The sequence below is a fragment of the Eptatretus burgeri genome, chromosome 16 (genome assembly GCF_056783735.1).
Source record: "Eptatretus burgeri isolate ZD-2024b chromosome 16, Ebu_testis_v1, whole genome shotgun sequence".
Classification (NCBI taxonomy): Eukaryota; Metazoa; Chordata; class Myxini; order Myxiniformes; family Myxinidae; genus Eptatretus; species Eptatretus burgeri.
The window spans coordinates 47,894,778-47,906,864 of record NC_140976.1 but is presented as its reverse complement, the minus strand read 5'-3'; the positions used below and the strand labels follow the sequence as shown (position 1 = coordinate 47,906,864).

The following is a 12,087-nucleotide window of genomic DNA, read 5'->3' as shown; positions in this document are numbered from 1 at the left end:
GCGAGGCCCGAAATTGTGAGGACACCAACATAGGCGACGGGAATCTGGGTTGTTAGAACCAATAGTTTAAGCGAGAGGCGCTTGTTGAAAGCCCCGGGGTAGTTTAGCAGTTAAATGGTTAGGGTAGATTAGGAGATGTACCCCTCCGCACCATCCATCCCCTCGCTGTCGTTGTGGGCCGCTGGACCCACTTTGGTTATAGATCGCCGAACTCTGGGGAGGCCATTCTGAGGCTTGAATTGGGCCTCGACACAGGACGTTAGCTCTCCCTTGTTCCCCTCCGGGAAGGGAACGTAGGGGTTGGGAGTAGGCTAGGTGACAGGATAGGTTAGCCGAACAAGGACGATAAAGGGGGTTAGGGGACGATTTATAGTGGGGAAGTAAAAATAAAAACAACAAAAAAATAAATTGGGGCTAAATTGGTTTTTCACAAATTAAGGGAGTGGGTATGTACAGTGACAGGCAAAGGCGATAGGTTGGGAGGGAGACAGGTAGGTAGGTCCGAGCCCGCCTTCCAAGTGGCCAGCACCACCGCACTCCCTCCACCAACCTCCATTGAACGGCAAAGGCTGGCCAACTTCATCGGCTGGCCGTGTTTTGCTTCAAGGCGGAGGCCGGCCAACTTCATCGGCAGCTGTGTGCTGCAAGGCCTGTGCCGGCCAGTTCATCTGCAGCTGTGGTACTTCAAGGCCTGTGCCGGCCAGTTCATCTGCCCGCTATGTTTGCCTGCAGCGGCCTTCTTCTGCGGGCTGTGTTTGCCTGCTACCTTTGCCATGCCATGCCCACTGCCCACGTTCACCAGCCCCGTTCAATTTTGCTTTGCCCCCCCCCCTGTTCATTGCCATGTGCGCCAGGGTCAAGGCAACAGTTTGCAAGCTGCGAGAACTGCCCCGTTGGCAGCTACAACACGGGCCTGCAGTGGCGGCCCGTGCACCGTGTTTGTGTTCAAACCATTCATCCATCCATTTGTTGTGCTCATTGCGTGTGCCACTTGAGCTGGCACGGAGACTACGTTTGTGCAGCCCATGCACCGTTGTGGTTCACTGCGTTCAGTTCAAAAGGGAAGGCCTTGGACTGCGTGTGAGCAGCCAGCCACGTTCCCTGTCACCTGCATTGTTTGAGCCAGAGACTGCATGCGGGCAGCCTGGCTCCCTGCTAACTGCTTTTCTTTTGCAGAGTTCAATGATCCTGGGCCATGGTTTAGTGTAAAATTTGTAAGTTAAGGTTAAGATGTACTGTACATATGAGTGCGCCCCCGGCATGTCTGTCTAGCGCCGGCAATTTTATTTAAGTCGTCCGTGTGAGTGAGTTTGTTTAGGTAGTTACGCAGCCCTCAGGTTATTTATTTTGGGGACACGAATACCATGAATGTCGCACTCAGGGATCCGTAGGTAAAATGTACTAGGGGAAAACTACACATGATGGCACACGAAAATTTGACGACTCGGGACGAGTCTGTAAAAAGGGGAGGGGGTAGTGTTGTGGTTACCAAATTCGCAAACCACCATTCAGGTCCCTTAGGTGAGGTATCTCGGCAAGTATATGTGTAGTTAGGCCCAAACCCGTTGTCTAGTGGGAATACATGTCATTTATACGTGCTGCGACTCTTCAGGATAGCCGTTTTTCTTTTACTATCTTTATTTTGGACCAACCGCCATGATCACAACCACAACATCAACCACCGACCACAACCACCGCTTCACCACAACCGCCACGACCTTCACGTCACACCTCGCAACCGTAGCATCGCCACCGTTCTTGCCCCGCTGTGGGTACCGGTGTTGGACTCGTGCAGGGCGCGCGTCGAACAGCGTGTACAAAATCACGGATTTTGTGCTTCAAAAACGGATCAAAAACGACACACGCCCACTTTTTGCTGTCCAAGCGGTGAGCGAGGGGCGAATTTGGCCCCGCCTCCAGGACGATCGATATATGCAAATTTGTGGATCAAAAAGCCTTCACGCCCACTTTTTCTCGGGCCAATGGGGAGCGAGGTGAAAGGTCAAAGGGAGGGGGTCAAAGGCGAAGCTACGGGGGGATAAAAGGACCGTGTTCGTCAGTCAGAGTGTGTGGAAGTCTGGAGCCCGAAGCCTGCAGTAGCTGGAGAAGCTGAAGAGAGTCGAACGAGGAGAGCCCAAAGAAGAGTCCAGGGTGGAGAGTCCAGAGGCGGAGAGGTGGCAGCGGCGGAGGCAGACGAGGGGGTTCTCGCGACGGTGCCGGGAGCTGCACGCCCGAGGAAGGCCGGCAGCGCGACCTGGCCGAGGTGGAGACGCTCGTCGCACATAATAAAGATCCTCTATACCCCGAGCATCAGCAACCCCCTCCTGTTTCCCCCCGCGCTGAGATAGTGCGACCAAGGGGGCCCCTTTCCCACCCCCTGCCAGACACTGTCCGCGAGGTCCGCGGAGTTGGGGCGCCATCGCCGCTCCGCGTCTCATCACCAGACGGGTAGGCGCGACCCGGTCTCGGCCTCAGGCCCGCCTCATCCTTGAGGGTATTCTTTCCTTGGTTTTGGGTATGTGTTGTCGGCGCCGTCTGTGAGGTAGAATTGTATAAGTGTTGCCGTGTGCTCGGTAGTCGGTATTAGCTCTGCACTGTGTTCTCACTTTTATATTTGCTTTTTGTGTAAATGGAATTGTGTTTTCTTTTTTTTGTGTGCATTTGGTGGAATTGTATTTGTGTGCTTCCCGTGTGCCGCGAATAAATGTGCTTTATTGTTGAACTGTTCCCCCGCTTCGCTTCGTCTTTTCCCCCATTGAACCCTCATCTTGCTTCACGTAAAGGGTTGGTAGTGGGCTGAGTACGCCCGATAATTAATCGAACCGTCGAGGTCGACGATAACACCGCTCGGTTATTCTGATAGTACGGAACGGGTCGCTTAAGTGGCCCGTGTCCGAAGTCGACCTGCGGCGAGGTGCGATCGCCCGGTCTACCCTCCGCGTGGGTACTTAGGTAGGTCGAATTTGGCGAGCAACCCTATCCCACGCGGGGGCTGATTGGCTCGATCGCGGTGAGACCAAAGGTCCACCCGTGACTGGTTCCCGGCGTTAGTCCGAGAGGGTCACGACTGGATTGTCCGTCCGGTGGGCGACGTGCCGCGATTCGAGTTACGTGGCCGTTCGCACGCCGGCGGGCGCGAAACCGCAACACTGGTGTCAGGTCGTGCGATACAAATCCATCGCCCTCCTCGCGGCACTGGTATCGGAGAACAGGAAAACAGGCTCTCCTGTCTCCGGCTAAATTCACGGGAATCGGTCCAGGGGTGAGAGAAGCGACCCCCGATTCCCTCCAAATTACGAGCGAGCTAAATTAACCCTTCACGAGAAGCAAGATGGCGTCTCAAGGCGAGCGGGTGCCGGGTGGATTAGGTATGTGTAATAGTAATGTAGAATCCATGGCTCAGGACGGGATCACCGTGCAAGAGAAACCCGTACCAGAAGGTTGGGAAAGGCATCGATGCCGTTCATCTGGTCGGTTTTTTTTATTATAACTCCACCACTAAATGTAGTCAGTGGGAATGGCCAGGGCAGGTGACAATGCGGCAGATTATGGAACTCGCGCAGAGCATAAATGACAAACTGGATTACAGGAATGCCGAAATGAAAGAAAGGAACAACGAAATGAAGAGAAATACGCAACAAATGGAAAATAAAAAAATGGATGGAAACGCACTCGAAGCGAAAAACCAAATGAAAGAAATGCGGGGTGAGATGCAGAGCATGGGCATAGGCCTGCAGGCAGGCATTACGGCAATGGCGAGGAGCGAAACGCGGACCACGGGCGAGAAAATGGCGCTACCACGTGCTGGGACGAACGAGCTGGGGGGGAGTGCAACGGCTGTCAGGCCCGCGGTCGGGGCGGGCGAGAAAATAATTCGGGAGACGTGTAAGACGAGACACGAGGTAAAGAAGGTATTAGAAAAATTAAAAGAAAGCCAGGAGGAGACAGAGGAGGGATTGAAGGTCGAAACGGTGGAGTGTGAGAAAAGACTTCAAGACATGACGAAGAGAGTTGATAAGCTGGGACTGGAGGGAAAAACGGAGACAGAGGAACTGGGAAGACGGGTAGAAAACCACAAGCGCAAGCCGGAAGAACAGTTAGAAGCCAAAGCAAGGTCGGAGGGTGCAGAGATGAGAAAAGAATTGGAAAAGAAAGTTTCTGAGTTACAGAAACACCAAAACAAAGAGAGGGAACTACAAAACGAACTGAGAGTGTTAAAAGAGGAAAGGAAGAGAACGGAAAATGAAACTTTAAGAAACCACACTGTACAGATCGAACAGCTGGAAGCGAAGGCCAGACTAAAGAATGAGGAACAAGAAAGAGTAATGAAGGAAGAACGAATGAGACAGGAGAAAGAAATCAGTCAGTTGAAAGAAATGACGAGATTGCAGAAGGAGGAACAAGAAAGACAGTGGAATAGAAAACTGAAAGAGTATGAATTTGAAACTGAACGACAAAAGGAAAAAAATAGGTTTGAATACGAGGAGAAAGTAAAGGAGCAAGGAATGAAGCAGGAAGGAGAAATCAGGAGATTGAAGGACACAACGAGATTGGAGAGGGAAGAACGAGAGGAACAATGGAATAGAAAACAAAAAGAACATGAATCTGAGGTTGTCCAATTGAAAGAAAAGCTGAGGCTGGAGTACCAGATAGACAAAGAACAGCGAATGAAACACAAACAGGAGATTAACCAAATGAAGCAAACCATGAAATTGGAGAAGGAAGGACAGGAGAGGAAACGAGGAAGAGTCGTGAGAGAACAGCGAATGAAACACAGGAAGGAAATAATAATAGTTGAGACAAGGGAGGTAAAGGGTGAAGAGTTGGCAGAGACACGGGAAACAGAAAAAATAGAGGGAAGACTGCACGATGAAGACGGGGTAAGTGACGCACACACACACACGGAGGTAGTGGAGGATAATGGGGGTGAGCTCGCGGAGCGTGCAGGGACCCGGTGCGAGCACCTGGATGGCCTCCTCCAGGAACGAGGGGAGGGAGTATGCCCCCTTGAGGCGGATCACGACCAGGTGAGTTCGGTCGTGCTTCGCGAGGTTGAGGGGACGGGTGCTGTGGACGGGTGCACGGAGAGCTTGGGGGGTATAGAGGCCCCGGAGACCCTTGTGGGGACACAAATCCCCAGTGTGGTTGTCCCTGTGTGTGTGGTGCAAGGTGTGAGTGCGGCACCGTGTGTGGAAGCGACCCCGTGTGTGAGTGGTGTGGTGGCGATGGTGCCGGAGTACGTGCTTCCCAGCACGCCGTGTGTGGGTGAGGCACCGTGTGTGGATGAGGCACGGAGTGCGAGTGAGGCACCGCGGGTGAGTGCCCCCGCACGCGTGAGTGAACGGCCGTGTGCAAGGTCGCTGTGTGCAAGGGAGACCGTGTGTGTGAGAGAGCGGTATGTGAGGGAGATGTCGGTTGGCATGCGGGAGCACGCAGCCGCGTCTCCCGGTGTGAGTTTGATGGAGTGGACTGTGTGCGTCGTAACACGCAGGTATGCGTGGGTTGAATGGCGACGACGAAGGCGACATGAGAAGAAAGAAAGCCGGGTAGCGGCTGTAGTTGTTTCGGGGACCGTGCCGGGTTCACCCAGCAGTGAGCACGCGGTCCGTGCTGTGCAACGCACGAGGCCCCCACGTGCTCGCTTGCGAGAGTGAAGTCCCGGTCCGGAAACGCACGCGGTGGATTTGCCGATCCCGCGGACGGACAAAGTTTAGGCAGGTAAACGGATTTGGACCGGACGGGTTCTCCACGCGATCGTGTGTGTTCAGCTCCAACGGGCAAGGCACATGTGTTCGCGTGGGGAACCCCTCGAGACGTGGGGCTTGTTTTTTATGCGCACGGTGACGTCATGGCTGCACGTGGGGTTGGAATCCGGCAGGAGGGGTATCTCTGCCGGATGGTCCCGTCCAAGGAGGGACGAGGAACACGTGCAGCTGCATGACGTCACGGACAGGTGCAAAGTGCGCGAGCTCTGAGTTGCCGCGCAGGTGCTGCGCATGTAAAGAGAAAAAAGAGAAGGAACAGCAAGCCTCACTTTCGGGTGTACAGGATTCCTGGGCAAGGGGTGGAAGACCCCCTTACCCTGGGCACAGGATGGAAACTAGTTAGGGGGAAGGGTTAGCTTAGCTCGACCGACTTCATGGGGCAGGGGTAAGTCCTCATGGAGTCCGTGGAATGGATTAGTTAGAGGGATTGTAGCCAGATTTAGGTGGGGAAATAAAATGATTTATTTGGGGACATGGACAGACTTGTGAATGTGTAGAGGGGACGTAGCTTAGCTACGTAGTGTTAAAAGGAACGTGCTGTAGTTTAAGGGACGACGTGGGAGCACGAGTTAGTTAGGGGTGCAGATAGAAGGATGGCAGAGTTCAGTGGTGTGTGTGTTGAAGAGTTGTTGGTGAGTGAAGTGGAAGCATGTGCTTGGTGAGTGAGTGAGGCCAGCGGGTCTGTGTGTGTGGAGCGAATGGGGAATGCATGATGCGATGAGTGATTGGGCGGAGGAGTGACTCCCGCCCAAGGGACCCCGGGGTCAGAGTAAAGTGAGTTAGCTGGGTTAGTCAAATTGAAAAATGGAGGTCGTTTTGTTGTTGGTGGGAAGGTAGGCTCGAAACCCATTTGGAGGGGTGCAGGAGCCCTGTTGACGGGCTTGGGAGCGTGGCTGCGAAAGGTGAGTATCGCTGAGTGGGTACCCTGGCACCAGGCTAGTCGGCCGCGGTAGGCCATGGGCCCATGGGGGGCCGGGATAGAGTAGTGGGCACGGGTGCGCCTGCTTGGTGCGGGGGCCCGGGGCGCCATTAGCCGCGTGGGCAGTGTTGTGGGCACGGGTGACCCTCGGAAAGGGGCCCGGGAGGCCGGCCTGCCACGTGTGCGTTTCAGGGGAGGTGCCATGGGGGGCACTCCCCGGTGTTAGGGAGCTGGTAGGCTCGGAGGCAGTGTAGTGCCCGGGGTTGCCATAGCGGGAGATTCGGCAGAGGGTCGTGCCTGCCAGAAGGAGCCACGTGTCCCAGCCAGGAGACCGTGTGAGGGCACGGGAAGAAAATTGGGGGGCGAGGCCCGAAATTGTGAGGACACCAACATAGGCGACGGGAATCTGGGTTGTTAGAACCAATAGTTTAAGCGAGAGGCGCTTGTTGAAAGCCCCGGGGTAGTTTAGCAGTTAAATGGTTAGGGTAGATTAGGAGATGTACCCCTCCGCACCATCCATCCCCTCGCTGTCGTTGTGGGCCGCTGGACCCACTTTGGTTATAGATCGCCGAACTCTGGGGAGGCCATTCTGAGGCTTGAATTGGGCCTCGACACAGGACGTTAGCTCTCCCTTGTTCCCCTCCGGGAAGGGAACGTAGGGGTTGGGAGTAGGCTAGGTGACAGGATAGGTTAGCCGAACAAGGACGATAAAGGGGGTTAGGGGACGATTTATAGTGGGGAAGTAAAAATAAAAACAACAAAAAAATAAATTGGGGCTAAATTGGTTTTTCACAAATTAAGGGAGTGGGTATGTACAGTGACAGGCAAAGGCGATAGGTTGGGAGGGAGACAGGTAGGTAGGTCCGAGCCCGCCTTCCAAGTGGCCAGCACCACCGCACTCCCTCCACCAACCTCCATTGAACGGCAAAGGCTGGCCAACTTCATCGGCTGGCCGTGTTTTGCTTCAAGGCGGAGGCCGGCCAACTTCATCGGCAGCTGTGTGCTGCAAGGCCTGTGCCGGCCAGTTCATCTGCAGCTGTGGTACTTCAAGGCCTGTGCCGGCCAGTTCATCTGCCCGCTATGTTTGCCTGCAGCGGCCTTCTTCTGCGGGCTGTGTTTGCCTGCTACCTTTGCCATGCCATGCCCACTGCCCACGTTCACCAGCCCCGTTCAATTTTGCTTTGCCCCCCCCCCCCCTGTTCATTGCCATGTGCGCCAGGGTCAAGGCAACAGTTTGCAAGCTGCGAGAACTGCCCCGTTGGCAGCTACAACACGGGCCTGCAGTGGCGGCCCGTGCACCGTGTTTGTGTTCAAACCATTCATCCATCCATTTGTTGTGCTCATTGCGTGTGCCACTTGAGCTGGCACGGAGACTACGTTTGTGCAGCCCATGCACCGTTGTGGTTCACTGCGTTCAGTTCAAAAGGGAAGGCCTTGGACTGCGTGTGAGCAGCCAGCCACGTTCCCTGTCACCTGCATTGTTTGAGCCAGAGACTGCATGCGGGCAGCCTGGCTCCCTGCTAACTGCTTTTCTTTTGCAGAGTTCAATGATCCTGGGCCATGGTTTAGTGTAAAATTTGTAAGTTAAGGTTAAGATGTACTGTACATATGAGTGCGCCCCCGGCATGTCTGTCTAGCGCCGGCAATTTTATTTAAGTCGTCCGTGTGAGTGAGTTTGTTTAGGTAGTTACGCAGCCCTCAGGTTATTTATTTTGGGGACACGAATACCATGAATGTCGCACTCAGGGATCCGTAGGTAAAATGTACTAGGGGAAAACTACACATGATGGCACACGAAAATTTGACGACTCGGGACGAGTCTGTAAAAAGGGGAGGGGTAGTGTTGTGGTTACCAAGTTCGCAAACCACCATTCAGGTCCCTTAGGTGAGGTATCTCGGCAAGTATATGTGTAGGTAGGCCCAATCCCGTTGTCTAGTGGGAATACATGTCATTTATACGTGCTGCGGCTCTTCAGGATGGCCGGTTTTCTTTTACTATCTTTATTTTGGACCAACCGCCATGATCACAACCACAACATCAACCACCGACCACAACCACCGCTTCACCACAACCGCCACGACCTTCACGTCACACCTCGCAACCGTAGCATCGCCACCGTTCTTGCCCCGCTGTGGGTACCGGTGTTGGACTCGTGCAGGGCGCGCGTCGAACAGCGTGTACAAAATCACGGATTTTGTGCTTCAAAAACGGATCAAAAACGACACACGCCCACTTTTTGCTGTCCAAGCGGTGAGCGAGGGGCGAATTTGGCCCCGCCTCCAGGACGATCGATATATGCAAATTTGTGGATCAAAAAGCCTTCACGCCCACTTTTTCTCGGGCCAATGGGGAGCGAGGTGAAAGGTCAAAGGGAGGGGGTCAAAGGCGAAGCTACGGGGGGATAAAAGGACCGTGTTCGTCAGTCAGAGTGTGTGGAAGTCTGGAGCCCGAAGCCTGCAGTAGCTGGAGAAGCTGAAGAGAGTCGAACGAGGAGAGCCCAAAGAAGAGTCCAGGGTGGAGAGTCCAGAGGCGGAGAGGTGGCAGCGGCGGAGGCAGACGAGGGGGTTCTCGCGACGGTGCCGGGAGCTGCACGCCCGAGGAAGGCCGGCAGCGCGACCTGGCCGAGGTGGAGACGCTCGTCGCACATAATAAAGATCCTCTATACCCCGAGCATCAGCAACCCCCTCCTGTTTCCCCCCGCGCTGAGATAGTGCGACCAAGGGGGCCCCTTTCCCACCCCCTGCCAGACACTGTCCGCGAGGTCCGCGGAGTTGGGGCGCCATCGCCGCTCCGCGTCTCATCACCAGACGGGTAGGCGCGACCCGGTCTCGGCCTCAGGCCCGCCTCATCCTTGAGGGTATTCTTTCCTTGGTTTTGGGTATGTGTTGTCGGCGCCGTCTGTGAGGTAGAATTGTATAAGTGTTGCCGTGTGCTCGGTAGTCGGTATTAGCTCTGCACTGTGTTCTCACTTTTATATTTGCTTTTTGTGTAAATGGAATTATGTTTTCTTTTTTTTGTGTGCATTTGGTGGAATTGTATTTGTGTGCTTCCCGTGTGCCGCGAATAAATGTGCTTTATTGTTGAACTGTTCCCCCGCTTCGCTTCGTCTTTTCCCCCATTGAACCCTCATCTTGCTTCACGTAAAGGGTTGGTAGTGGGCTGAGTACGCCCGATAATTAATCGAACCGTCGAGGTCGACGATAACACCGCTCGGTTATTCTGATAGTACGGAACGGGTCGCTTAAGTGGCCCGTGTCCGAAGTCGACCTGCGGCGAGGTGCGATCGCCCGGTCTACCCTCCGCGTGGGTACTTAGGTAGGTCGAATTTGGCGAGCAACCCTATCCCACGCGGGGGCTGATTGGCTCGATCGCGGTGAGACCAAAAGGTCCACCCGTGACTGGTTCCCGGCGTTAGTCCGAGAGGGTCACGACTGGATTGTCCGTCCGGTGGGCGACGTGCCGCGATTCGAGTTACGTGGCCGTTCTAACGCCGGCGGGCGCGAAATCCGCAACAATATATATATATATATATATATATATATATATATATATATATATATATATATATATATATATATGTATGTATATATATGTATGTATGTATATATATGTATGTATGTATATATATATGTATGTATATATATATATATGTATGTATATATATATATGTATGTATATATGTATGTATATATATATGTATGTATGTATATATGTATGTATATATATATGTATGTATATATATATATGTATGTATATATATATATATATATATATATATATATATATATATATATATATATATATATATATATATATATATCTTCTTCTTCCTCTTTTGGCTTGCTCCCGTTAGGGGTCGCCACAGCGGACCAACTGTCTCCATTTCGCTCTATCCTCCACATCTTCCATTGACACTCCAACCACCCGCATGTCCACCCTCACCGCATCCATGAACCTCTTCTTTGGCCTTCCTCTTCTCCTCCTGCCTGGCGGCTCCATCTTCAACATCCTTCTCCCGATATACTCCGTTTCCCTCCTGTGCACATGTCCAAACCATCTCAATCTCGCCTCTCTCACTTTGTTTCCAAACCGTCCTACCTGCGCTGTCCCTCTAATACACTCATTTCTTATCCTATCCATCCTCGTCACTCCCAACGAGAATCGCAGCATCTTTAACTCTGCCACCTCCAGCTCTGCTTCCTGTCTTTTTGTTAGCGCCACCGCCTCCAAACCATACAACATAGCTGGTCTCACTACCGTCTTGTATACTTTCCCCTTCACTCTTGCAGCTACCCTTCTGTCACAAATCACTCCTGCAACTCTTCTCCACCCACTCCATCCTGCCTGCACTCTCTTTTTCACTTCTCTCCCACACTCTCCGTTACTTTGGACAGTTGATCCCAAGTATTTAAACCAATCCACCTTCTCCACCTCAACTCCTTGCAACTGCACCATACCACCACCCTCCCTCTCATTTACGCACATGTACTCCGTCTTACTCCTACTGACTAACATTCCCCTTCTCTCCAGTGCGTACCTCCACCTCTCAAGGCTCGATTCAGCCTGCTCCCTACTCTCCCTACAGATCATGATGTCATCCGCGAACATCATGGTCCATGGAGACTCCAGTCTGATCTCGTCCGTCAACCTGTCCATCACCATTGCAAACAGGAAAGAGCTCAGAGTCGATCCTTGGTGCAATCCCCCTTTTACCTTAAACCGGTCCGTCATTCCTACCGCACACCTCACCGCTGTCACACTGTCCTCATACATATCCTGCACGATCCTCACATACTTCTCCAACACTCCCGACTTCCTCATACAATACCACAACTCCTCTCTTGGCACCGTATCATAAGCTTTCTCTAAATCCACAAAAACACAATGTAACTCTTTCTGGCCTTCCCTATACTTCTCCATCAACATTCTCAAAGCAAACATCGCATCAGTGGTGCTCTTTCCTGGCATAAACCCATATTGCTGCTCACAGATCATCACCTCTCCTCTCAACCGAGCTTCCACTACTCTTTCCCACAACTTCATGGTGTGGCTTAACAACTTTATCCCTCTGTAATTTCCACAGCTCTGCACATCACCCTTATTCTTGAAAATCGGAACCAGCACACTTAATCTCCACTCCTCCGGCATCCTCTCACTTTCCAAGACTTTATTAAACAATCTGGTGAACAACCCCACTGCCATCTCTCCTAAGCACTTCCATGCCTCCACTGGTATACCATCTGGGCCAACCGCCTTTCCACTTTTCATCTTCTTCATAGCAGTCCTCACTTCATCCTTACTGATCCACCCCACTTCCAGATTCACTATCTCCACCTCTTCTAACCTTCTCTCTCTCTCATTTTCTTCATTCATCAGCTCCTCAAAGTACTCCATCCACCTTC

General features: G+C 52.7%; 1 protein-coding gene across 1 annotated transcript in view; it reads left to right on the top strand.

Annotated features, from left to right (window-relative positions):
• The first annotated feature begins 2,892 nt into the window (after positions 1–2,892).
• The window catches only part of LOC147011033 (uncharacterized), a 46,319-nt gene continuing 37,124 nt past the window's right edge, over positions 2,893–12,087 (top strand). Inside the window, exon 1 of the mRNA XM_085859455.1 lies at positions 2,893–5,027. Within this exon, the coding sequence (XP_085715581.1) occupies positions 3,537–5,027 (1,491 nt within the window). The 5' untranslated portion in view covers positions 2,893–3,536. The remainder of the gene's footprint in view (positions 5,028–12,087) is intronic.